We start from the raw sequence: 23,478 nt of genomic DNA on the forward strand, positions 1-23,478 counted from the left end.
GGCAGTTAAAGTGATCCTCAAATACTACACAGAATGCAGGGATTATTATTATTATTACTGCTAGTAATACTGACAGATCTTGCCTCCACCAGCAATTACTGGCAGGAACTTGTCCAATGACACGGAGACAACTGTTTTCTCCATGTCCCCCAGACTCCGCCAGGGAGAAACGGAACTTCGCAGGTTAGGGACAACATAGCAACTCTCTCAACTGAAAACAGGTGTAAAATAGATGTCCAAGTTGTAAGTAAAAATGAGGTTGGTGAGTAATTTGAAATCTGGAATATTCCAAGGGCTTGGGAGGTTTGGGTGGTTTCCAGAAGGGATTAGAATCTGATCAATTCAAGGATACTGGGTTCTCAGAAGCCTACAAAAGGCAGGTAAAAAAGCTGGTCTTTCAACACATCACCTGGGGCAAGTCTCACATCTACAGAAGATACCTGCCTGCAGGGTCTAGATCCTTCCCCAACCACACCATCCCAGTCTAGTTCCATCATATCACAGGCTAGTTAACCATTAATTACACTGTGTCCTGGCTTACCAACAACCATCATATATTATGCTGTTTCAATGGGAAAATATATTCCCAATCTAAACAACTGACTTAGAGAACACTTTTTGGAAAAGGTCTTATCCACAAGGTAGAGATCACACAGGGTGGGAATTAGCCCTCTCTGGGGAGAACCTATAAAGCATCGTTTCCTACGTGTTGCAGGAAAAAGAAGCCAGCCTTTGTGAAATGAGTAATATGGGCTACTTGGCCAAACTCACAGACCAAGGCTGATTAAACAGTAACAAATGTAAAGGCTAGAAAACAGGACAAGGTGAGATGAGGAATGGGAGCGACCAGAGGCCGAGGGGCTGGGGTCAGACACAGCAGGGTGTGAGACCTGGCTCCGGGGAGCAACGCACTCGGGGAGCAACGCACTCGTCAGTCTGCTCTTCCCCAACAGCCCCAGGCAGGCTCGTAGACACCGTCCCCTGCCTCGGAGGGCCTTCCTGAACCACCCACTGAGAAACAGCCTCACCCTCAACCTGAAGTATTTTCTTCTCACGGCACTCACCGCTGTCTGAAACTGCCTACTGCTTCTTTGCCGTCAGTCTCTCCCTAAAAGAACATGACCTCCACGAGGAGTTTCATCGCATCTTGCTTGCGAGCACGCACCCGGCCTAGTGCAGTGTGTGGCACAGGAGACACAGGACACACGTCTGCTGAGCAGAGGCGGCACCATGAGGATCCATGGTGGAGTAAAGGGTAAGTGCTCAGCCACCCACCTACGAATCTACCCACCTACCCACTTACTGACCCACTGATTATGGAACAGCATCGCTATACAGCAGCTCTTAATGAATATTCTAGAAGAAGCGGAACAGAGGATGATTCTGCTATGAATCAGCAAGTGTTTACTGAACAACAGGAGAAACCAGGAGCGTGTGACATGGTCCTTTCAGGAGGCGGAACAAAAGTCAGCTCAAGATTGAAAGCAGCTTGAATGCTTACTTAAAGTCTGTAAATAAATGTCTTCAATGTTTCAGAAAAGACAATGGCACCCCACTCCAGTACTCTTGCCTGGAAAATCCCATGGATGGAGGAGCCTGGTGGGCTGCAGTCCATGGGGTTGCAAAGAGTCGGACACAACTGAGCAACTTCACTTTCACTTTTCACTTTCCTGCATTGGAGAAGGAAATGGCAACCCACTCCAGTGTTCTTGCCTGGAGAATCCCAGGGATGGGGGAGCCTGGTGGCTGCCATCTATGGGGTCACACAGAGTCCGACACGACTGAAGTGACTTAGCAGCAGCAGCAGCAGTCAATGTTTGGAATTTATAGAGAAATCCTAGAGTCATGCAATTAAAAGAGCTTGCTCCTTGGAAGGAAAGCTATGATGAACCTCAACAGCGTATTATAAAGCAGAGACATCATTTTGTGAACGAAGGTCTGTCTAGTCAAAGCTATGGTTTTTCCAGTAGTTGTGTATGGATGTGAGAGCTGGACCATAAAGAAAGCTGAGCACTTAAGAATTGATGCTTTTGAACTGTGGTGCTGGAGAAGACTCTTGAGAGTCCCTTGGACTGCAATGAGATCAAACCAGTCAATCCTAAAGGAAATCAGTCCTGAATATTCATTGGAAGGACTGATGCTAAAGCTCAAACTCCAATACTTTGGCCACTTGATGAGAAGGGCCGACTCATTGGAAAAAACCCTGATGCTGGGAAAGATTGAGGGCAGGAGGAGAAGGGGACGACAGAGGATGAGATGGTTGGATGGCATCACCAACTCGATGGACATGAGTTTGAGCAAACTCTGGGAGATGGTAAAGGACAGAGGAGCCTGGCGTGCTGCAGTCCATGGGATCACAAAGAGTCGGACACAACTGAGCGACTGAACAACAGCAGCAACCTGGAGTCCACCTAACACTAAGCTGATGCTGACGACGTGGTTAGAGCAGAGGACGGCTCTGCATCTTCTCCCACAAAGTCAACCGAAGGTTCAGGTCCACCTTTCCTCACAGGGGAGCAGGGTCGGGGGAGGCACCCAGACAGAGGGCCCCTCCCCCACACATTCCTCCTGCATGCAGCCCCACCAAGCTGTCCCCTTGGCCTTTGCTGACAGGCAGGGAGGCTGCTGTGAGATGCTGGAAGCAACCAAGACCAAGGCTATTTCACCTGCCTTCTCACCCGTGCTGCATGACAGCTGTGGTCACAACACACACATTTTGGGAACAAGACTGAAGAGCGAGACCTCTCGCGTCTCTGTGAGCACGGCGTCTCCATGAAATCTTATCTGTACAGGGATTCAGAGAATGAGTCAGCTGCCTCTGCAGTATTTGAGCATAGAGTTCTCTGACTCATACTTAAAAGTTGGGAAGAGGGATATTTACGATAGTGGTTTTCAAACTACGGTTTAAAAGACAGACTACTTTTCTGAAAATGGAGTTATACACAAATCCTTAACACATTAAACAGATCGCTGGGGGGCTCCTGGGGCCAAGGCTACAATGAGGGGCCAGGCTCTGTCCTCTCGGCCTCCCCCTCCCCCTGATAACTTTGAGGAGCACAGCTGGATTAAGGGGAAAGGAAGTTAATATTCAGATAAATAAATAGATGAATGGAGAACAAGGGAGAAAGGTTTCCTTAATATGAGGAAAGGTGGAGTGGCCAAGTCACCACTTTGCACCCATCATAGTAAAGACTGTTTCCAGCAAGAATCATCAGTGGAAATTCACCCTTGGAGGGAAAGTTTGGTAAGAAATAGGATACTGGCCTGACCTTCAAATGTCTCCCCAGTTTGCTTAGATGGGAGAAAACACTGCTTATCAGGGCACCAACATCACTGGTCTGCAGACTGCAAATATGTGAGTGTCATACAAGACAAAGAAAGGCTGAGGAAACATTACAAATTAAAAGATAAAAGAGATGGCATCTAAATACATTATGCGATCCCTGACAGGATCATGTACTTGAGAGTAAAATATTAGAAGGGATACGGGGACAACCGACAACATTAGAAATGAAACTTATCAGTTTGATAGAAGTGATGCATCGTTGCTATTTGGTGCCTGCACTGTGGTTCTGCGAGACGATGCCCTGTTCTTAGGAAACACACACTGAAATAATGGGCCTAAAGGGGATGTGATATGTGTGCCCGACTCCGTAACAGTTCAGAAGAACTTGGATCATGTGGTGTATTTACGTGTAGAGAGGGAGCAGTGGTTCTCAAAGTGGGGTCCCTGGAGGAGCATCAGCATCACCAGGAACGGGAGAGAAATACAGACTTTGGGGACCCCGCCCCAGACCTCCCAAATCGGCTGTCTTGTCTGTTCTGACAGGCCCTCCAGGGGTTTCTGCTGTCAACTTCTGAACATCACTGATACAGAGAGAATGATAAAACAAGTGTTGTGAGTCATTTCTGGGGAAAGGGCATAGCTTTCTGGATGATTACTGAAACTTACCTGTACTCTGAAAGTGTTTCAAAATAAAAATTAACAATAACAACAACAGAAGGGTTAGCCTATGTAGAGATGTGAAAAGGAAGAGACCCTGGGGGCAAGGAGGCAGATGGCAGGGTTCCTGCAGAGACCTTCACAGAGGTGCTGGGACCAGAACCTCTGTTGCCAGCGAGGGACGGGGGTGTCGGGCCTGCTCGATCTTCCAACAGCAAATCTCCTTCCGGCAGGAAGTGCAGCATGAAACCTACTAACCTGAGTAGGAGAGCCCGGCGATCTCTGTAAACAGGTCTTCTTCAGAAAAGCTTTCGGGGAGCATGAGGAAAGCCGCGGTCACAGCGCTCTTTAGGTTTTGATCCAGGGCCGAGCGGAGGGCCACATCCTCATTCATCGCCACAATCTTCACCTGGAAAAGCAGGACGTTCAGAAGACTTCCTGAAGTTGGGCACTGCTCAACCTGTGTGTTACTACACACACTGGAGCTGTCCAAAACCCTCAGCCCTGAAGATACTGCAGTGTTAGGCCCGTTGACATGAAATAGTTACTAATCTAATTCTGGAGTCTCCTGTTTTAAGCCCAAATCAGAGAACTCATGACATAGGAAAGAAAACAAAATAAATATTTTTCTAAATGAGGAAACCACATGAGTTTTAAAAAAGTTAGTACAAAATGGAATAAATGACCTTTGAGAAATTGAGAATTTTATTTTTTAATCTCTTTGTTCTTCACTTCATTTTATGGTGGACAAAGGCATTTTACTCCTTTATTTAGAACTCATCCCTGTTCTTATCTAACCTGAGCAGGCCATGCTCTATTTTGAACTGATTTGAACCTGAGTAAGGAAAAAGGAAAGAAAACTAGCTAGAAGAAACCGCTGTCTGTGTTCCCCTCCCATCGAGATAGGAACGGCTCCAGTGTGTCTGACTGGTTGTGAAGACGGCACCGTAGCCACCAGCACGTGCTCGCGCCCTGTCTCCGTCTCTCACTACCTCTGTGACGGGGTTAATACCTGAGCCAGGCTCACGAGCTTGCTGGGAAGATTCAGTGAGAGCCCGCCGCTGAACCGCAGCTGAAGGGAGCTTCCCTGGGTGTCTGCTGGTGCACAGCGCACGCGCCTCTCTGAGCCGGGGCGTCTCACCTTTATGAGATCAGAGTCTCCTGCAGGGCCTGTTCAAACACCCAGTATTAGGCCCATCCCCAGAGACTCTGACTCGGCAGGCCGGGGTACATTTCTGCCAGGTTCCCAGGTGACGCTGATGCTGCTCCAGGGCCCGTGTGTGAGCAGCACTGCTCTAAGGCACGAGCGTAGAACCAGAACTGCCACGTTGCTCTCTGTAGCGACTGTGCCAGTGTGCACTCCCGACACAACTGTTGACCGTCATGCCGCTTCTGACTGACTTTCTAAGCAAGCAGTGGGCCTGGAAATCCCTCCTGAGGACACTCACGTATCTGAAACGCAGCTGCCGTGTCTGACCCTTTAGTGCTGTAAGCAAACTCTCCTCGTGTTCCAGAAAGTAGGGTTTAGACTGCCTTTCATTTATCAAACACAGATCATTTCTGGCAAAATTCAGATGACACATAAAAGACACAAACAGTATGACACACTCCAAATTAAAAGTGTATTAGATAGCAAGGCAATGGCACCCCATTCCAGTACTCTTGCCTGGAGAATCCCATGGATGGAGGAGCCTGGTGGGCTGCAGTCCATGGGGTTGCTAAGAGTCGGACACAACTGAGCAACTTCACTTTCACTTTTCACTTTCCTGCATTGGAGAAGGAAATGGCAACCCACTCCAGTGTTCTTGCCTGGAGAATCCCAGGGACGGGGGAGCCTGGTGGGCTGCCATCTACGAGGTCGCACAGAGTTGGACACAACTGAAGCAACGCAGCAGCAGCAACAGATGCAAGGAAAGATGGGAATGATGTACATCCCAAAGTATAGGTTCTTCTCTGTTTTTTCATTAATTGTGAAAAGCAGTATTAGAAAACAATTATTTTATAAATCAGGCTTAAGAACCTGATTGAAGAAAGATTGAAGATAGGAGGAGAAAGGGACAACAGAGGATGAGATGGTTGGATGGCATCACCGACTCGATGGACACGAGTTTGAGCAAGCTCTGGGAGTCAGTGATGGACAGGGAAGCCTGGTGTGCTGCAGTCCATGGGATGCAGAGTCAGACACGACTGAGCTACTGAACTGAAGAACCTGAATTCTACCTTTTACCTTTTGTCCCTTTTTTAAATGGAATATTTACAACATACAAAGTTTCATATGGTATGTAAGCTACTTAATTCCATACTGCCTCCTCCTTCCTCATAATTACAAGGACTTAATGGCCCTGAATTAAGCCTTGGAGCACTTCAGTGAGTTTGGAATTACCACAAACATCTGCAGAAAGTCAAAGCAAGGAGCAGTCCAAGAGCATGGCCTGCCCAGGGTTGCATAATGAGCTGATGGCAAAGACCAGGGTAACACCCTTGTACTTGGCAAAGCCAGCTCTGAGTATTCAGACATTTTATTCACGCATTCTGTCCTGCTTAACTTTTAATCCTGGAAGATGATTAAGACAAAATTGAAGGTCCTACAATAACTCCTCTGCCTAGTCCTAGAATAACTTTCCCAAGCCTTACACTCCGTATGGAATTGGGGATCTAGGAGGGCAGCCTCCTCATCTCACTAATGGGGAAACTGAGACCCAGAGGGTTTAAAGAGCTCCCCTTGAGGAACAGGCGGAACCCCAGACCAGGACCTGTCCAGAGAGCCTGTGAAGCCTCTTTATTATTTCCTATTCTTCATCCTCATTCACCAGGTCCTGCTCAATAATTCTTCACCCTCTTTTTTTTTTTTTTTTTTGCAGGGGGGTGGGGAGGTGAACTTTCGCAGAAACTCAATGAAAATAGAAGCTATTTTGAGATATTAACAAATCAAAGTTGCAAAGGAAAGAGTAAGTTTGGGAAGATTTTTCCTATTTGATGAAAAATACTCCTGTTCTCTAAGAAAACTTCTACTTAGGTGTTTCTTTTTTTAAAAGGCAGTCTGTTTGCTACTTAAGGTTAAGAGAATAAAAATGAAAGCATCCTAACTCAAAGGAAAAACACGAGTTCAGGAGACTCTGCTCACCTGGCTCTCCAGAGGAAGGTGAACCAGGAACTGTCTCGGCAGCACTGTCCCTTGCTGTTTAGAGTGAAAAGCCAGTGAACTCTTGGGACACTGCCAGAGAGGCCCCGGAAGAAAAGGGAAGCCCTCAGATTTGTGAGTAGCTGTGTGTATCTTACTGGGAATGCCCCGACCTGAACCACAGACCGAGCATCAGCTCTACTGCCAAGGGGAATATCCTCACTGGAGACAGAGGAGGCGTAACACTCGGAGGGACTTTCAAAAGCCCAACTGGAGAGATCTGTGAGTACCTTTCAAGACAGAAAAAAGGACAAAGTCACACATGGTCTCCTCTATAATAGTCACATGGAGACGAGCTTGAATTGCAAAGAGTGAAGTTATAGTCACAAAGAACACAGCCCTCACCGCCCCCCCATTCAAACACTCGACCATTAATCCAATGACACGTCCCATAGCAGTTTTCCGTTCCAAATGAACAGAAAGGCCGATTTTTCTAAATGGACTCACTTAAGAACCAAAAAGAAACAGTAGACATTTGAGCTGGATTAAAAAAAAAAAAAAAAAAAAAAAAACCTTATTATCTACCTACTGGACTGTAGGCGCTTGAGACTAGAAATGTGGGTGTCATTTTTTTTTTAAATTTTTCTGGCATACACAGAGAAAAAACTTAGTCTTCTCTTGAATAAGTAAATGAATGGCTCAATCTTTCATTTCAAAGGCTAGAGGCTCAAAGATTTGCTCTCAGCCAGGCAGAGCCAAGACTAGTGAGCCAGGCCTTCCAAATCTCATTCAGGGACCCTTTCTACCACTGGGGGAGGTTTTCTACTACAAAGAAGTAAGTCAATGAAGTTACAATATGGTGACGCTTGCAAACTGTGAATATACTAAAAAAACCACGGAGTCATACACTTTTTTAAAGGGCTGAAGTGTGTGTGGTTATATCTCAATAAAGCTATTATTAAAAAAAAAGCTATATGACTAGCAAATAAAAGAAAAAATATATTGAAATGAATACATTAAAATAAATTAAAACCCCCCTAACAGGGTGGCAAAATACCATTGTTCGTCAATGTGACTGCTTTAAATATTTACGCCAAATTATCCATACACTAAAAAAAAAAACATGAAATACAAAAATTCAACTTACATTAAATAAATTAGAGGAGTAAATTCTAATATAACTTTAGACTTCTTTGGCCGAAAGACTGGCTACAACGAGACTCTATTAAACACTTCACGTGTTTCTCGACTTGGAAAATGGCCTGGTCGCTAACGCAAACTTGCAGCTGCACTAGGTAAGACCGGGCTGTCTCCTCAGCGACGCGGGAAGGCAACCGTAAAGCGTGACAGAAATGCGACTTGCACTCAGTTTTTTCCAGAAATGTCCATCTGTTTAAGCAAAGTACTCCTCTATATTCTTTCCTATTTTCTTAATAATAAACTTTATCTTTTAAAGTAGGTTTAGGTTCACAGCAAAGCCATATGAGAAGCACAGACGAGTTCCCATACGCCCTTTGCATATTCCTTTTAAAGACTTAAATTGCTAGTGATTGACAAATCCTATTCCATTTGTAACATGGAGGATAATTTTAGAGCTTCAGACAACATAATTTAATGTAATTCCTTTTAAGACGCATGAAAACAAAAAATCCACACTCATTCTCACAATTCTTTCTTAAGATATTCATTCACCCATTATTTTCATCCAAAGGCTTCCAACTCTTTCTTTGTATCAGACTTGTTCCTTTGGTTAATATTTGCTGCCACCTAGAGGTAAAAAAAAAAATCTGTATTTGGCTCAGAAGGTAAAGAAGCTGCCTGCAAGAGTCCCAGGTTCAATCCCTGGGCTTGGAAGATCTCCTGGAGAAGGGAATGACTATCCACTACAGTGTTCTTGCCTGGAGAATTCCATGAACAGAGGAGCCTGGCAGGCTACCGACCATAGGGTTGCAAAGAGTTGGACATGACTGAGCGACTAACACTTTCAGGGGTAAAAATAGTTTAAAGATAGTTATCCTAAGAATTCTCCAGTTAACAGTGATTTACTTCTGTAGAAAAGAGAAACTGGAGGCAGGTGTAGGTGGAAGAGTTAATTTATCCATTTATGATTTTTAATCTTTAATTTCATGTGTTATGTTCAAAACCTCAATTGGTTCTTAAGATAGCTTAATTTTCTTGTGCTAGAAGCTTCTTTCCTGATGCTAGGAAAGATTGAAGGCAGGAGGAGAAGGGAACGACAGAGGATGATGGCTGGATGGCAATCATTGACTCAATGGACATGAGTTTGAGCAAACTCCGGAAGTTGGTAATGGACAGGGCAGGCTGGCGTGCTGCAGTCCATGGGGTCGCAAAGAGTCGGACACGACTCAGCAACTGAACTTAACTGAGAAGCTTCTTAATAAGCCTGTGCACATGTGCTAAGTCACTTCAGTCGCATCTGACTCTTTGCGACCCCATGGACTGTAGCCTGCCAGGCTCCTCTGCCCATGGTATTCTCCAGGCAAGAATACTGGAGTGAGTCGCCATGCCCTCCTCCGGGGGATGTTCCCAACCCAGGGTTCAAATCCGTGTCTCTTATGTCTCCTGCTTTGGGAGGCAGGTTCTTTACAATCCCATGGACGGAGAAGACTGGTAGGCTGCAGTCCTTGGAGTTGCGAAGAGTCAGACACGACTGAGCGACTTCACTTTCACTTTTCACTTTCATGCATTGGAGAAGGAAATGGCAACCCACTCCAGTGTTCTTGCCTGGAGAATCCCAGGGACGGGGGAGCCTGGTGGGCTGCCGTCTATGGGGTCGCACAGAGTCGGACACGACTGAAGTGACTTAGCAGCAGCAGCAGCCACCTGGAAAGCCCAACAAGCCTGAGGGACTATCACTGTTATCAAGAACACTGTTTTCTCCAAGTAAGCTGAGAAATGCAGTTTTAAATGACCTGAGTGTATCTGAGTGTTGCTTTGAACTGATGTTTTTATTTTATCAGGATACATGATATTTAGATGAAATCTGAAGTCATTTCCAGTGCTTACATTCTGAGATTTCATGGCACATCTGTTTTCTGCAGTCTATTTGTACAAGCTGGATTTAGAAAAGGCTGAGGAACCAGAGATCAAGTTGCCAACATCTGTTGGATCATAGAAAAAGCAAGGGAATTCAAAAAAATATCCACTTCTGCTTCATTGACTACACTAAAGCCTTAGACTGTGTGGATCACAACAAACTGTGGGAAATTCTTAAAGAGATGGGAATACCAGACCACCTTACCGTCTCCTGAGAAACCAGTATGCAGGACAAGAAGCAATAGTTAGAACCAGACATGGAACAACGGACTGGTTCCAAGTAGGGAAAGAAGTACTTCAAGGCTGTATATTATCACCCTGCTTATTTAACTTATATGCAGAGTACATCATGTGAAATGCTGGGCTGGTTGAATCATAGCTGGAATCAAGATTTCAGGAAGAAATATCACAAACCTCAGATATGCAGAAGATACCACTTTAATGGCAGAAAGTGAAGAGTAACTAAAGAGTCTCTTGATCGGGGTGAAAGAGGAGAGTGATAAAAACTGGCTTAAAACTCAACACTCAAAAAACTAAGATCAGAGCATCCAGTCCCATCACTTCATGGCAAATAGATGGGGAAAAAGTAGAAATAGTAACAGACTTAATTTTCTTGGGCTCCAAAATCACTGCAGATGGTGACTGCAGCCATGAAATTAAGATGCTTGCTCCTTGGAAGAAAAGCTGTGAGAAACCTAGACAGCGTATTAAAAAGCAGAGATGTTACTTTGCTGACAAAGGTCCATCTAGTCAAAGCTATGGTTTTTTCCAGTAGTCGTGTATGGATGTGAGAGTTGGATCATAAAGTAGGCTGAGCACTGAAGAATTGATCCTTTTGAACTGTGGTGTTGGAGAAGACTCTTGAGAGACACTTGAGCTGCAAGGAGATCAAACCAGTCACTCCTAAAGGAAATCAACCCTGAATATTCACTGTAAGGACTGAGGCTGAAGCTGCAGCTCCAATATTTTGGCCACCTGATGTGAAGAGCCAACTCATTGGAAAAGACCCTGATGATAGGAAAGATGGAGGGCAAGAAGAGAAGGGGACAAGATGGTCACATGGTATCACCAACTCAATAGACAGGAGTTTGAGCAAACTCTGAGAGACAGTGAAGGACAGGGAAGCCTGGCATGCCGCAGTTCATGGGGTTGCAAAGAGTTGGATGTGACTTAGTGACTGAACAATAACAACAATGCCAAGCTGTGCTGGGTAGATTGTTTTTTTTAAAAAAAAAAACTTGAAATATTACAAGAACAAAACATAGTACAGAGAATACATTTTCACATTCAACACCTCATTTTACCTCAAAATGACTGAGACAGGTGAAGACACAAAGAAGGGAGAGATGGTTTCCTCAATGTCGGCTAGGCGCCAGGCATCTTAGATCCAGGCATTTCTCAAATGCCTTTTGAGGCCAGTGCCATCACGCTCAGCCACAGGTGAGGGAGTCCCAAGGCCCAGGCAGGTTAAGTCCCTGGTGCCAGTGTACACGGCTAGGGGGCGTCAGAGCTGGAACTGTCTGACTTGAAAACACCTGTGTTCTTTCCAGTATTAGCATCCTGCTTCCACTTTTCACCACCTTTGTGAAGAAGCCAGGGCAAGGACTGCTATTCCCATTCTGCATGGCACCAGCGGTCATCAGCCTGCCAATGCAGGAGACGCAAGAGATGCAGAGAGTTCAGTCTCTGGGTTGGGAAGATACCCTGGAGAAGGAAATGGCGACCCACTTCTGTATTCTGGCCTGGGAAAATCCATGGACAGAGGAGCCCGGTGGGGTACGGTCCCGGGGGTTGGACACAACTGAGCACAGAGAAGTATAAAACAAGCTGCCTAACGTCACATAAACAGTGAATAAGCAGCAGCAATGAGTAAGACCCAAGGATTCTAATTCCACATTCATTCATCTTCCTATCAAGCTACATATTTTGTGTATTTAAAAAGAAACTTGGAAAGAAAAGGAATATTTACAAATATCCAATTACATTTATTTCCTCAATTATGAGGAGGGCATGGTAACCCACTCCAGTATTCCTGCCTGGAGATTCCCATGGACAGAGGAGCCTGGCAGGCTATAGTACATAGGGTCACACACAGCTAGACATGACTGAAGTGACTTACCACGAACGCATACATTGTTTCTCGACGTAAAACAAGCTTTTACTTAAGTAAAACTATATATAGTAAAGCAAAGTAATCTACCCAGCACAGCTTGGCAGATTTTTACATACAGATGTACCCACGCTTTTTGGCTAAGATCAAGTGTAGTATGGGGGCTTCCCAGATGGCGCAGTGGTAAAGAATCCACCTGCTGATGGACACAGGTTCGATCCCTGGGCTGGGAAGATCCCTAGGAGCAGGAAATGGCAACCCACTCCAGTATTCTTGCCTGAAAAATTCCATGGACAGGGGAGCCTGGTGGGCCACAGTCCATGGGGTCGCACAGAGCTGGGCGCGGCTGGGCAACTGAGCGTGGCACACTGTACCCATGTAACTAGCGCCTGATCACATGAGCTACACTGTTACATCTCCAGCCTAAAGTCAAGGAGAGAGAATCCAGTCCTCCCACACATATCAGTAGAGATTTTATCACAAAACCAAGTGAGCTAAGACTATATAAAACTCTCTAATCTCTTGCCATAGCTGACAAAGAAGGAGCAGCAAAGTCACCTATGAGAGGTGTCTGAGAACATTCTGTGAACCCTCTTTGGGGCTGAAGACCCTCTCACAGTTCAAGAAAAATTAATCCTTGTTGGGAGATCAGCAATTGTGACAACTTCGTCTAGATCTTAAACTATGAAGATATCCTTCTCAGATACAGACTATACGTCTGCAAAAAAGCAGCAGCCCGGCATCTGTGAACGCGTGTCGGAAGTCCAGGTCCTCCGCACTGCTGTTGGCTTTCACTTCTAGTGAAGCCCGGGGGAAAACCTGCCCCTGTGGCCTCCTCCAACAACCTCCCAAACAAGGAGGCCGCGGAGATGGGATCCCAGGCACTGTCGGGAAAAACGGGTGGACAAGCAGTGCCCCGTGGCACTGGCATTCTAGAAGAAACGGTGATCTGGGGGTGGGGGGTGGGGGGTGGTCTGGGATAGAGGTTCTACTGCGGCCTGGGCGCCTCCCCTGTCATCCTCCAGACTCACACAGACTGACTCTGAGTCTCATCCATTCAGACACCTGGAGAATCTTGAGAGAGAGGGAAGCAGCAATGTAATACCTGGATACTGTTTGGCAACAAATTCTGTACGCAGGAAAAGGAGTCTGAAGCCCATTTCTATGCCAATGCAATCACAAAGGTCAAAGTAAGGTCAGGTTTGGAGAGGAGAGACAGCCCTAACAGAACACTCACTCACCGGTTTTTGGAGTCGACCAGCAATATATAAGTTATTCCAGTTGAGGAGATCTTCGATCAAAACACTGGTGCTAATAACTCCATATTTGATAAGCTGGAAAAGAAAAGAAACGTGCATGAAAAAGAGCAACATACCATACTGACCCTTGTGCAAGTGCAAAATATAAAGACCTAAATTTCTGACCAGGGCAGAAGCTTGATTTCCAAAGCCACTCAAAAAACCACCTACCTTGTAAAAACACACATCTCCACGAAATCTTTTGCAATTAGTTTCCAAGACTGTCTGTTGCCTGAGGTATTCATGGTGCGATGACCACAGTTTTAACTCTGGCACTTGTGATGTCAGAGGCAGAATGGCTCTATAGGCTGTCTAATCTTGGTCCTCAATGGACTGGAAATATCAATAAAAACACTGGTCCTGAGAGACACGCAGCAGTTCACGCTCCTCATGTGAGAAATAAGAAACCTGATGCTCAGAGACAATAAATGATGTGCCTGAGGTGGCACCTGGCGAAGCAGAGCCAAACCAGGTCCCTGAATTTCAGTCTGGGCTCCAGTGTTGTTTCATCGCAGAGAATGAGAAATTTTCCTCAAAGTTTTTACTGACATCCTTCACATGGTGAATTTCTCTTTCACGGTTGACTATTTCAAACACCTCTGTAATTACAATGCAACATGCAACCATAAAACCTCTTTATCAGCCCTAAACACATGGAACTATGGTCAAGCTCATTTCAGTAATAACACAAAATCCTGAATGCAGTTGTTCCCGGTTTCAAAATCCCATTTGCTCCAACAGTTATCTTCTCAGACTCACTTCACTGAACTTCAGTATGCAAGCAGCCTTCGCAGGCTGCAAATATCTGAAAAATAGCTAAAGAATTTCCATTAAAAAGTACAGTCCCTTTGGCACACAATTATGCCCAAACATTTTGTTACTGGAGCCTTTAATACTGTTTGAAACTACTAATTAGAGGTTGGCTCAGCATAACATTAATACTGGAGAAAGCATAGAGCTCCGAGCTCCATGACTAGCGCGGATGTGAGGGGCTGGGCTGAGTGACCGCCTTCCCTCCATTCCGGCCACTGCACCGTAGAGCCCTTCTTGCCACAGGCGCCTAACAGCTGCGAGGCAGGACCTGACGGCAACCAGAACAGTTAACACCCAGCCCAAAGGTGATGCAGACATCACCAACCACAGCGCTCATCCCTGCCTCACTCAGAGAGGCCTGCAAAATCCTTCTCAAGTTGGTACTCCAGCCTCCTGCCTTTCAAAGTGTGGTCCACCACCCAGGAGCATCAGCGTCACAGATCCCCAGGTGACTCGTCTGCCCTGAGCCATCAGGAGCCTGGTGCAGCGTTGGCATGGCAGTCATCCTTCGCCTAGCTAACTCTAGGAGGCCCCTGACTCAGCTCCCACTGGTCCTCTCACACTGAGGTCATGCTAGGTACCTAGCCGTCCTCTTAGAGCCTGGACTCCTCATCGGAATGACCACTAGGCAGGGTCCCCGCAGTCAGACAACCCTCCACCAGGATCCAGGGTGCTCATCTGCCCTCCAACACCCATCATCAAATTCAGCCCCACCGATGGCACCGAGGGGTTCCTCCCACTGGGCACCACAGTCTTCCAACTACCTATGATCCCCTCTTCACTTCCAACTTCTCCCTGGGAGTGTATGCCTCTCTATATAGATAAGATTAATTTCCACCCTGATCCATAATGGGTCTGCCCATCCCTCCCACTGACCAAACCAGTGGTTCTCAAGGTATGTTCTAGATGGGCAGCATCAGCATCACTTGAAAGCCTGTTAGAAATGCAAATCCAGGGGGCAGAAGAAGGTGGGAAAAACTGAGAGAGAAGCACTGAAATATACACCACCATGTGTACAAGAGATAGCTAGTGGGGAGTTGCTATACAACACAGGGAGCTTACCTGACGCTTGGCAGCAGCTCAGAGGGGTGGGATGCGGTGGGCAGTATGTTCAAGAGGGGTGGAGGGGACATATGTAATACCCACAGCTAATTCATGCTGATGTATGGCAGAAACCAACACAGTAGTGCAAAGCAATTATCCTCCAATTAAAAATAAATAAAATTTTAAAAAAGAAATGCAAACCCTTGCTGCTGAGAGAGTAAACCTTAAAAGTTCTCATCACCAGAAAAAGAAAACCGACTATGTATGGTGATGGGTGTTAACTAGACTTACCGTGGTCATCAACCCGCAGTAAGATCAGTCATTACGCTTCACACCTACAACTAGCACAGCGTTACAGGACGATTACCTCTCAGTGAGTGAAAACTGCAAATCCTCAAACCCCATCCCAGACCTTCTGATTCAGGAACTCTGGGGGTGGGGCCCACCACCTGTGCGCCAGACAGCGCTCAGGTGCTGTTGAGGGACTAAAATTGGACACCAAGGAACATCTGCTGTTGTTCAGTCTCTTTGTCTGACTCTTTGTGACCCCATGCACATCAGGCTTCCCTATCCTTCACCACCTTCTGGAGTCAAAACTCATCTCCCAGAGTCAAACTCATGTCCGTCAAATCGGTGATGCTATATAACCATCTCATCCTCTGCCGCCCACTTCTCCTCCTGCCCTCAATCTTTCCCAGCCAAAAAACATTTGGCCAAAGGCAAAAAAAAAAAAAAAAAAAAGTGACATCCACCACCTTCATCCAGCAAAAGTGTGAACATTTCCTGACTGTAAGAACACACATATTTAGCTGGGATTCTAAGAACAAAGGTTAATATCCACCCAAGTTAAGACAGAGGCCCGAAGTCACTCACCCTCCCATCACATGTGATCAAAGGGTTGTAGTAAACGCCGGCGCCATAGTTATTCTGGACAGCAGTGATAATCCTGGGCCCCAGCACTTTTAGGAAAGAATAGTGGTTCCAGTTTTTCTTCAGGTTCTTTGAATGCCACGCAACGGGGTCATCGACTGTGAACACGAAGTCCAGCATTGCATTCTGGGAGGTGAAGAAAAGAGATGGATTTTAGTTTTAACTCCTAGAAAGACACTGAGACAGAGTGGACAGCCCTAACTCAAGGTAGCTTTGATTAACAGCAGACCCGGGGTCAGAAACTTAAGCAAACCTGTGGAACCAAGATGAGCTTTGCTTTTTGTCAACTCACATAAGAACAATAGTGGTTAATGAAGTAATGTTTCAGCCCTCTTTTAAACACTTTCTGTATTATACAGAACTTTTTATCCTCAAAACAATCCTACAAGGTAGCTACCATTATTATCATATTTCTACAGGAAAGGAAACCATGGCACAGAGTAAGCTCCCTGACCAAGGACACACGGTTAATGAATGACAGACACAGTCTGGTTCCAAATTCTGGTCTAGACCACTTTGCTACACTGTCTTCCATCTAAATCTAGTTAAATGTGCTCCACTTTTCTTTCAGATCAGATAACACCATGTGGACAAGCTCTATAAAGCATTATGCAAAGGGAAATAAGTTATCTTAACTTCACCCATTAGCCAACGTCTCCCTGATCATCTGCGATGAGCTCTGATGGGTCCTGAGATAGAGGTAAAGAGCCCAAAGTCAACTGGGGAGAGAGGACAGATTATTAGCGAAAGGACATCCTAGGGGAATTTTACTCAGAATGGGGTTACAGAGGAAGGAGGAGTTTTCTTATAAGACGACACTCTTCAAGACTCTGGTAAGTCTGAGTCTTCAAGAAAGCACAACAGTTTAGCAGATTTGGTGACGTGTTAGGCAAGGCCTGAGGAAGTCGGGGTCGGGGGAGTCCTGTTGGATGAAAATGCTTTTGTGGAGGAGACGAGAGCTGGGCATGTTCTGGGTGCTGCACCTAGGTCGGTAGGGCTGGATGGGATGCAGGTATAGAGTGGTGGGAGATGGACCAAAGAGGGAGACTGGCTGCAGAAAGGGAGGTCAGACAAACGACGTACCACCACACACGAGGCTGCCTGCCAGTAACCAGGGCACCGAGGCAGGGACTCATCTGGGACAGACTCAGGTGCTGGAATCTACTTGTGAACTTGCAGGGAACAAGGGTGAGGGAAAAGGAAAGACCTTTTCTTAGAGAGAATTCCAGATCTGCTCAAAGGAAAATCTTCACAGGAAAATGAAGAGATGACTATAGAATCAGGATACTCTGAGTTTCCTAAAAACTAGTGGTGGTAGTTAAGATTTTGAGTGGACATGTTTTTAACAATTTTATGTTAACATATGTTAGGGAAAAAATAGCCTATTATAATCTATAATTTCCTGTATGCCCCAAATTTATCATTTCTCATATGCTGCCAAATTAAAGTACTACTTAAATTAGGGGGCTTTGCAGGTGGCTCAGTGGTAAAGAATCCACCTGCCAAGGCAGGAGACGCGGGAACAAGGGTCCAATCCCTAGGTCAGAAGATCCCCCGGAGGAAGAAATGGCAATCCACTCTAGGATTCTTGCCTGGAGAATCCAATGGACAGAGGAGCCTGATGGGCTACAGTCCATGGGGTTGCAGAGTTGGAAAAGACTGAGCGACTGAGCACAATAAAATACAAAATAAACACATTACTTAAGTACTAGTATAGATGGGAACCAGGAAATTCAAGCCATGGTATAGATGGCCTCAGCAGGAAGTGAACAGGCAAAGATTAACTGAAAGATTAAAGCCAGGTAATCTAGTGAGGCCCTAGAGCAGACTGCACCAGACCATTTCCTTCCTTTGTTAAAGAAACCCAGTCCAGAACACAAGCTGCACATACAGAAAACATCTCTATCTCGACTCCTGCTCCTCCAACCTTAATTCAGCAAGCGCTCAAAAGCCTCTGTCAAAACCAATTAAAAGCCTCACTAAATGGAAAATAACTGCCTGCCACTCTTGGATGTCTTGAATCTTGTCTCCACCTTGGAAGCAAACTTTTTCCCCCCCATATATATAACAGAAGAGGAAAAAAAAAATCTACAATCATAAGGAAACCTCGACCCTCACCGCTCTGGTGCTCCGCCAACTTTGAAGAGTAACAATGCTTTGCCCTAGACAGACAGTTGGTAAATGTCCTGGTCGGAGCAAATGTACTGCTCACCCGCTAACTCCCTTCCTGCAAATGCCCGAACCCTACCATCCGTCAGTCAGCTTCCCAAAGTCAGGAGAATCGCTTTGTATTTTCTCCTACAGCCAGAGACGTAATTCTCAAGCTTGGCTGCGTAGTAGAATCACCTGGGAAGTTTTTTAAATTCCCAAAGCCTAGACCAATTAAACCTGAAATCTCCGCAACTGGAACCCAGATTATCAGTATTTTTTTAAGCTTTCTAGAAAACTCCAATGTTCAGCCAAGGCTGAGAACGCTGAAAGAGAACCTGGCAAGTATATATATATATTTTTGTTTGTTTGTTTGTTTTTCCTGTCTTGTCCCGGCACCAGCTCTTCCCTGCACATAATTGCATCTCCCGCTCTTAGAGCCAAGCGGACTCCTACGTGTCTTTGGAAGCGCAGCTCACGCTGCCGCTGTGCTAAAAGCCCTTTCGTAGGGTTTGTATCAGGACTTTGCGAGTTGATACGGGGCTGCGCAGAGCGGCCCGGCAGCTCCAGGGCTCGGGAGGGACCAAAGGCAAAGGACCTCCCGGGCTCACCTTCTGGTCTGAGTTGGGCCCCGCCTGGCGGTACACCCCGGAGCCGTAGGCGAAAGCCAGGCTCAGCTCCTCGGGAAAGTGAGACAGGATCTTGCGGAAGGCCACCCCCGAGCTCTGCAGTGCCTGCAGCGCCATGGGGCCGGGGTCACCGAAGGCCCCCCGGAGGACAGCAGGCGGGACCGGGAACTCGCTCGGGGTGCGAGATGGAAGCCGGGGACCCGCCCGGACGGAAGAAGGCTGGGGCCGAGGGGCGAGGAGAGGAGGGGCCCGCAAGGACTCGGGGCGGCAGGTCAGTCAGACACGAAGTCTGTCAGACATCAAGTCAGTCCGTCAGGCGGGAGGGACCCGGGACACAACCGAGTGGGCGACGTCCTGCCGCTCATGCGGCCACGCGGGCCACGCCCCCCGCGCGCACACATGCTCCGAAGGCGCAAGAGCAAGAGCAGGCGCCCTCCCGCGAGTGGGGAACGCCAGGCTTCCGCAGAGCCCCCTGGTGGTAGGAGGAGCGCGCTGCAGGCTGGACGCCTGGGATTAAGATTGGACATGGGAGCGGGAGAGTGACTGCTGATTGAAGTGCCTTTGAGCCTTAAAGTCCTTGCTTGTTCTCGCCTCAAACCTCATTTTCGTAAATGACTATGAAATCACGTGTGTAGATTGCAGGAGATCTTTCGGATGAGGTGAAATTCACATAACGTAAAATTGTACACTTTACAATTTAGTGCATTTATTGCATTCACAATATTATGCAACCATTGTTTCTACTCAGCTCCAAAACTATGCAAGATTTTGAAGGTTTAGGAAAACACAAGTAAGGTTAAAATCACCCCAAATCCCACCATCCAGAGACTATCACTGTTAAGATGTGGCTGTGCTTTCTTCTCATTAAAATCCTCTCCAAATTCTATGATGGGCAGGAAAGAGCTTCATAAATGGTGGAAAAAAAGAAGAATGCACCAAGGTTCTCTGATATTTGTATTTAATTTTAAGGGTGGGAAAGAGTCTTTTCCCCTTCGCCTTATGGATTCGGCTCACAAAGGGGCACATAAAATGCAGTCTCTGATGGCAATGGGATCCTAGGTAAGAGCTCACCTCTTCGTATACAAAGAAACTTGTGTGGCTTCCCTGGTGGCTCAGTGGTTAAAGAATCTGCCTGCCAACGCAAGAGACGCAGGAGATGTGGGTTTGAACCCTGGGTCAGGAAGATCCCCTGGAGGAGGAAATGGCAACCCACTCCAGCATTCTTGCTGAGAAAATTCCATGGACAGAGAAGCCTGACGGGCTACAGTCCATGGGGTCTCAAAGAATTGAACAGGACAGAGCGACAGAATAACACACACACACACACACACACACACACACAGAAACTTGCTCCGGAACACGGGGCCCTTCAGGATGTAGTCTGAATTCCTGGACAGGGACTTTTCAGATATGCTTCCCTTCTCCCCTGATGAGCCCGGCCTCTCAAGGATAACAGAAGTAGTAATAGCTAAATTTGGGTTTGGCTAAACGCCCTCGATGCATTTCACATGCATTTTTCATTGCATTCATTCTACAGCCTTGTGGGAGGGGGTGATGCCTTCATTTTGCAGATGAAGCAGCCAAGCGTTCCAGAAAGCAATGTGCTGGGCATCCCTCAGCCTTAGCAAACCGGAATGAAAATCCGACTCCGTGTCCTCCAGTCCTGCTCTGCCCTTGAAGGGCTTTGGGCAGGGACCCGTCAGAATTACCAGAGCTCCGCTGTGCGTTAAGCTGCCTGGCCTGGGGTGACAGAGGCAAAAACAGGGTGAATTCAATTAGGAAAAAGGTGACTGGGATTCAAACACGGCCTCACGCCCTGAGGTGAGTGCTGAGGCTGTGAGGTGACCGAACAGGGCTGCCGCCTTGCAGGGACTGGGGGGATGGAGGAGACGGAGGAGCAAACCCGAACCAGACTGTGCAGGGGCGAGGCTGGGTGCCCAGGGCCCCGCAGGACCGAAGGAGGAGCCGCCGTCAGTTCCGCCTGCGCAGCAGAGACAGCGGAGACCGTCAGCGATGGCCCGTGAGCCGGGTCCAGCAGGAAGGGTAGGAGTTCATCCGAAGACTACAGGAGGGAGACTCTACCAAGGAAGGACCCACAGTATGATGATAAACGGTGACGCTGGTTTTTGTTCTATTCTCAAGCTCTCTCTGTGCTTTTCTCTTCATTCCAAAGACCCCTGGGGCAGTTCCCTTAGACCAGTGTTGTTCACAAAAGGAGACAGGCCACCTGAGAGGAGAAGCAAATCTCCCCAAACCCCGCAGTGAGGCGAGAGGCCACATTAGGATTTGAACCCAGGGCTCCCGGATGCCAGAGGCTGAACTCTTTACCACCTTGAGTCAGTGGCTTCTGGAGTGGGCAGCTTGGGAGGCAATGGAAGCGGGAAGCCAGCTGGTTTTACTCCGTCAACCAAGGTTGAGGCGCAGTGGCCGTGGCCACCCTGAGGCCAGAAAGAGGGCGCAGGGGGAAGGCCCAGCGCGGCTCAGGCTCCCTGTGGGCACACGGGCACTGTGGTCCATTCTGACCAACACTGCCCTTGCCTGGATGGCCAGGCTCTGGGATGTACTCACCGCGGAATCACACCGGAAGGGAAAGCGTCAGTCGCGCAGTCGTGTCCGAGTCTCTGCGACCCCATGGACTGTAGCCCACCAGGCTCCTCTGTCCATGGGATTCCAGGCAAGGATGCTGGAGTAGGTTGCCATTCCCTTCTCCAGGGCATCTTCCCGACCCAGGGATGGAACCCGCATTGGCATTGGCAGGTGGATTCTTTACCATCTGAGCTACCTTTCACCAAAACACAGTGAATAAATCTCTGCAGCAAATTTCCTTATTTCCCATTTCTTCCCTTGATGGAATAATTCAGCTTTGTTTTTTTCCCCTCTCTTTGCCAAAGCAATCTATACTCTATAATATAATATATAATCTATACATAAAAATGTAAACATTACAAAAATATGTATACCAACCCCCAGAGATCGCCACTGGCAATCTTTGCTACATACTCCTCCACAGATTTTTCTATGAATATATTAACATTAAAAGGTGGCACAGCAGTAAAGAATCTACCTGCCAGTGCAGAAGACAAGGAGATGGGGGTTCAATCCCAGGGTCAGGAAGATCCCTGGAGTAAGAAATGGCAACCCACTCCAGTGTTCTTGCCTGGAGAATCCCATAAACAGAGGAGCCTGGGTGGCTACAGTCCATGGGGTCGCAAAGAGTCAGATTCGACTGAGCACACACACGTTCCATTATTAACATTAAAAATATTTTAAAATGAAAGCATACAATAGATACTCTTTTGCAATTTGCTTTTTTCTCAATGAAAACATCAGGAATGACTTTCCATGTCAGAATGATCTAGATCTCTCTCATTCCATTTATTAGCAAAATTTTATAAAATATGGTTATGCCATCATTTGTTTAAACATTTTCATGTTGATGGCAATAGATTATTTCTATTTCTTTGTATGTGCAAACTACAGTACAGTGAATATCCTTGCACACAGACCTTTGGTATGTATTAAGTGTTGCTAAAAAGTAGATTTTGCGAAGGGAACTTGCTGGGTCAAAGTGTCAGGACATTAACAAGCCCCCCCCCCCCCAAAATTGGACCAATTCATACTCCCACCAACAGGCTTCAGCTCTGGATATAAATAAAGATTCTGCAATGTTGCTGCATTTTTCTCCCTTGCGGGCTTTCACACATAATTATCAGTAATTTTCATTTTCATAAACACTTTCCTTCCTGATAATGCAAAATCACCAGCTGGAAAGTTCCATCACGTTCCTATGTGCATTTCACCTCTCTCCAGAAAGAGGAAGAAGCAATGGAGCCAGAACACCTTTGTTTTCTTCAGCAGAAATCTCCCTCCTCCTAGCAGCTCATCCACTTCTCTTTAAATGACCGTGGCTTGCTAAGTTAGAAGCTATTAAAAAGCCCCAGTGTTCTATACAATCACTTTAGGGTTCTATTGGAACTCTTATACCAAGGAAATAAAAGTGTTAGAGAGCCATTTAAAAATACAGATAAATGCCACTTGATTTGACTGAATGTTGGGCCTCTTTTTCTGATTCATCCGGCTGTTGGCTTTGTACTCCTTAACAATGACCTTGTCAGGCTAGGTTTCACCAGGAGGATGTTCACCTACTTCATTTTCTAAAAAGCCCCATGAAATCTCTATACCTTTTATGATTTAGTTTTTCTTATAATCAGTGTTTAAGTCAAGGACATAAAATGTTTGGGAAAAGAAAATCCGAGTTCTGTGATCCTTATAATTCATCCTATTTTCAGCTGATCTACTGATGGAACTGGAGGAGAGGGGTCTTGATGACTGTGTCCTCAGAGGTGGTCACCCTGCCACGTCCATCCCTTCTCAGCTGACTGACG

General features: G+C 46.5%; 1 protein-coding gene across 3 annotated transcripts in view; it reads right to left on the bottom strand.

Moving 5' to 3' along the window:
• The window catches only part of TAMM41 (TAM41 mitochondrial translocator assembly and maintenance homolog), a 52,862-nt gene extending 33,368 nt beyond the window's left edge, over positions 1 to 19,494 (bottom strand). The window contains exons 1-4 of one of the 3 annotated variants that reach the window (XM_055557614.1): positions 19,076 to 19,494; positions 16,260 to 16,442; positions 13,473 to 13,565; positions 4,202 to 4,352 (exon numbers count right to left, since the gene is read on the bottom strand). In XM_055557614.1, coding sequence (XP_055413589.1) covers positions 4,202 to 4,352; positions 13,473 to 13,565; positions 16,260 to 16,442; positions 19,076 to 19,210 — 562 coding nt within the window. In that variant the 5' untranslated portion in view covers positions 19,211 to 19,494. Of the gene's footprint in view, positions 1 to 4,201; positions 4,353 to 13,472; positions 13,566 to 16,259; positions 16,443 to 18,434; positions 18,681 to 19,075 lie in introns of those variants that run through there. The other 2 variants (XM_055557615.1, XM_055557616.1) reach the window with 2 other exon arrangements.
• Positions 19,495 to 23,478: the final 3,984 nt, after the last annotated feature.

Source organism: Bubalus kerabau, chromosome 20, assembly GCF_029407905.1.
Source record: "Bubalus kerabau isolate K-KA32 ecotype Philippines breed swamp buffalo chromosome 20, PCC_UOA_SB_1v2, whole genome shotgun sequence".
Taxonomy (NCBI): domain Eukaryota; kingdom Metazoa; phylum Chordata; class Mammalia; order Artiodactyla; family Bovidae; genus Bubalus; species Bubalus kerabau.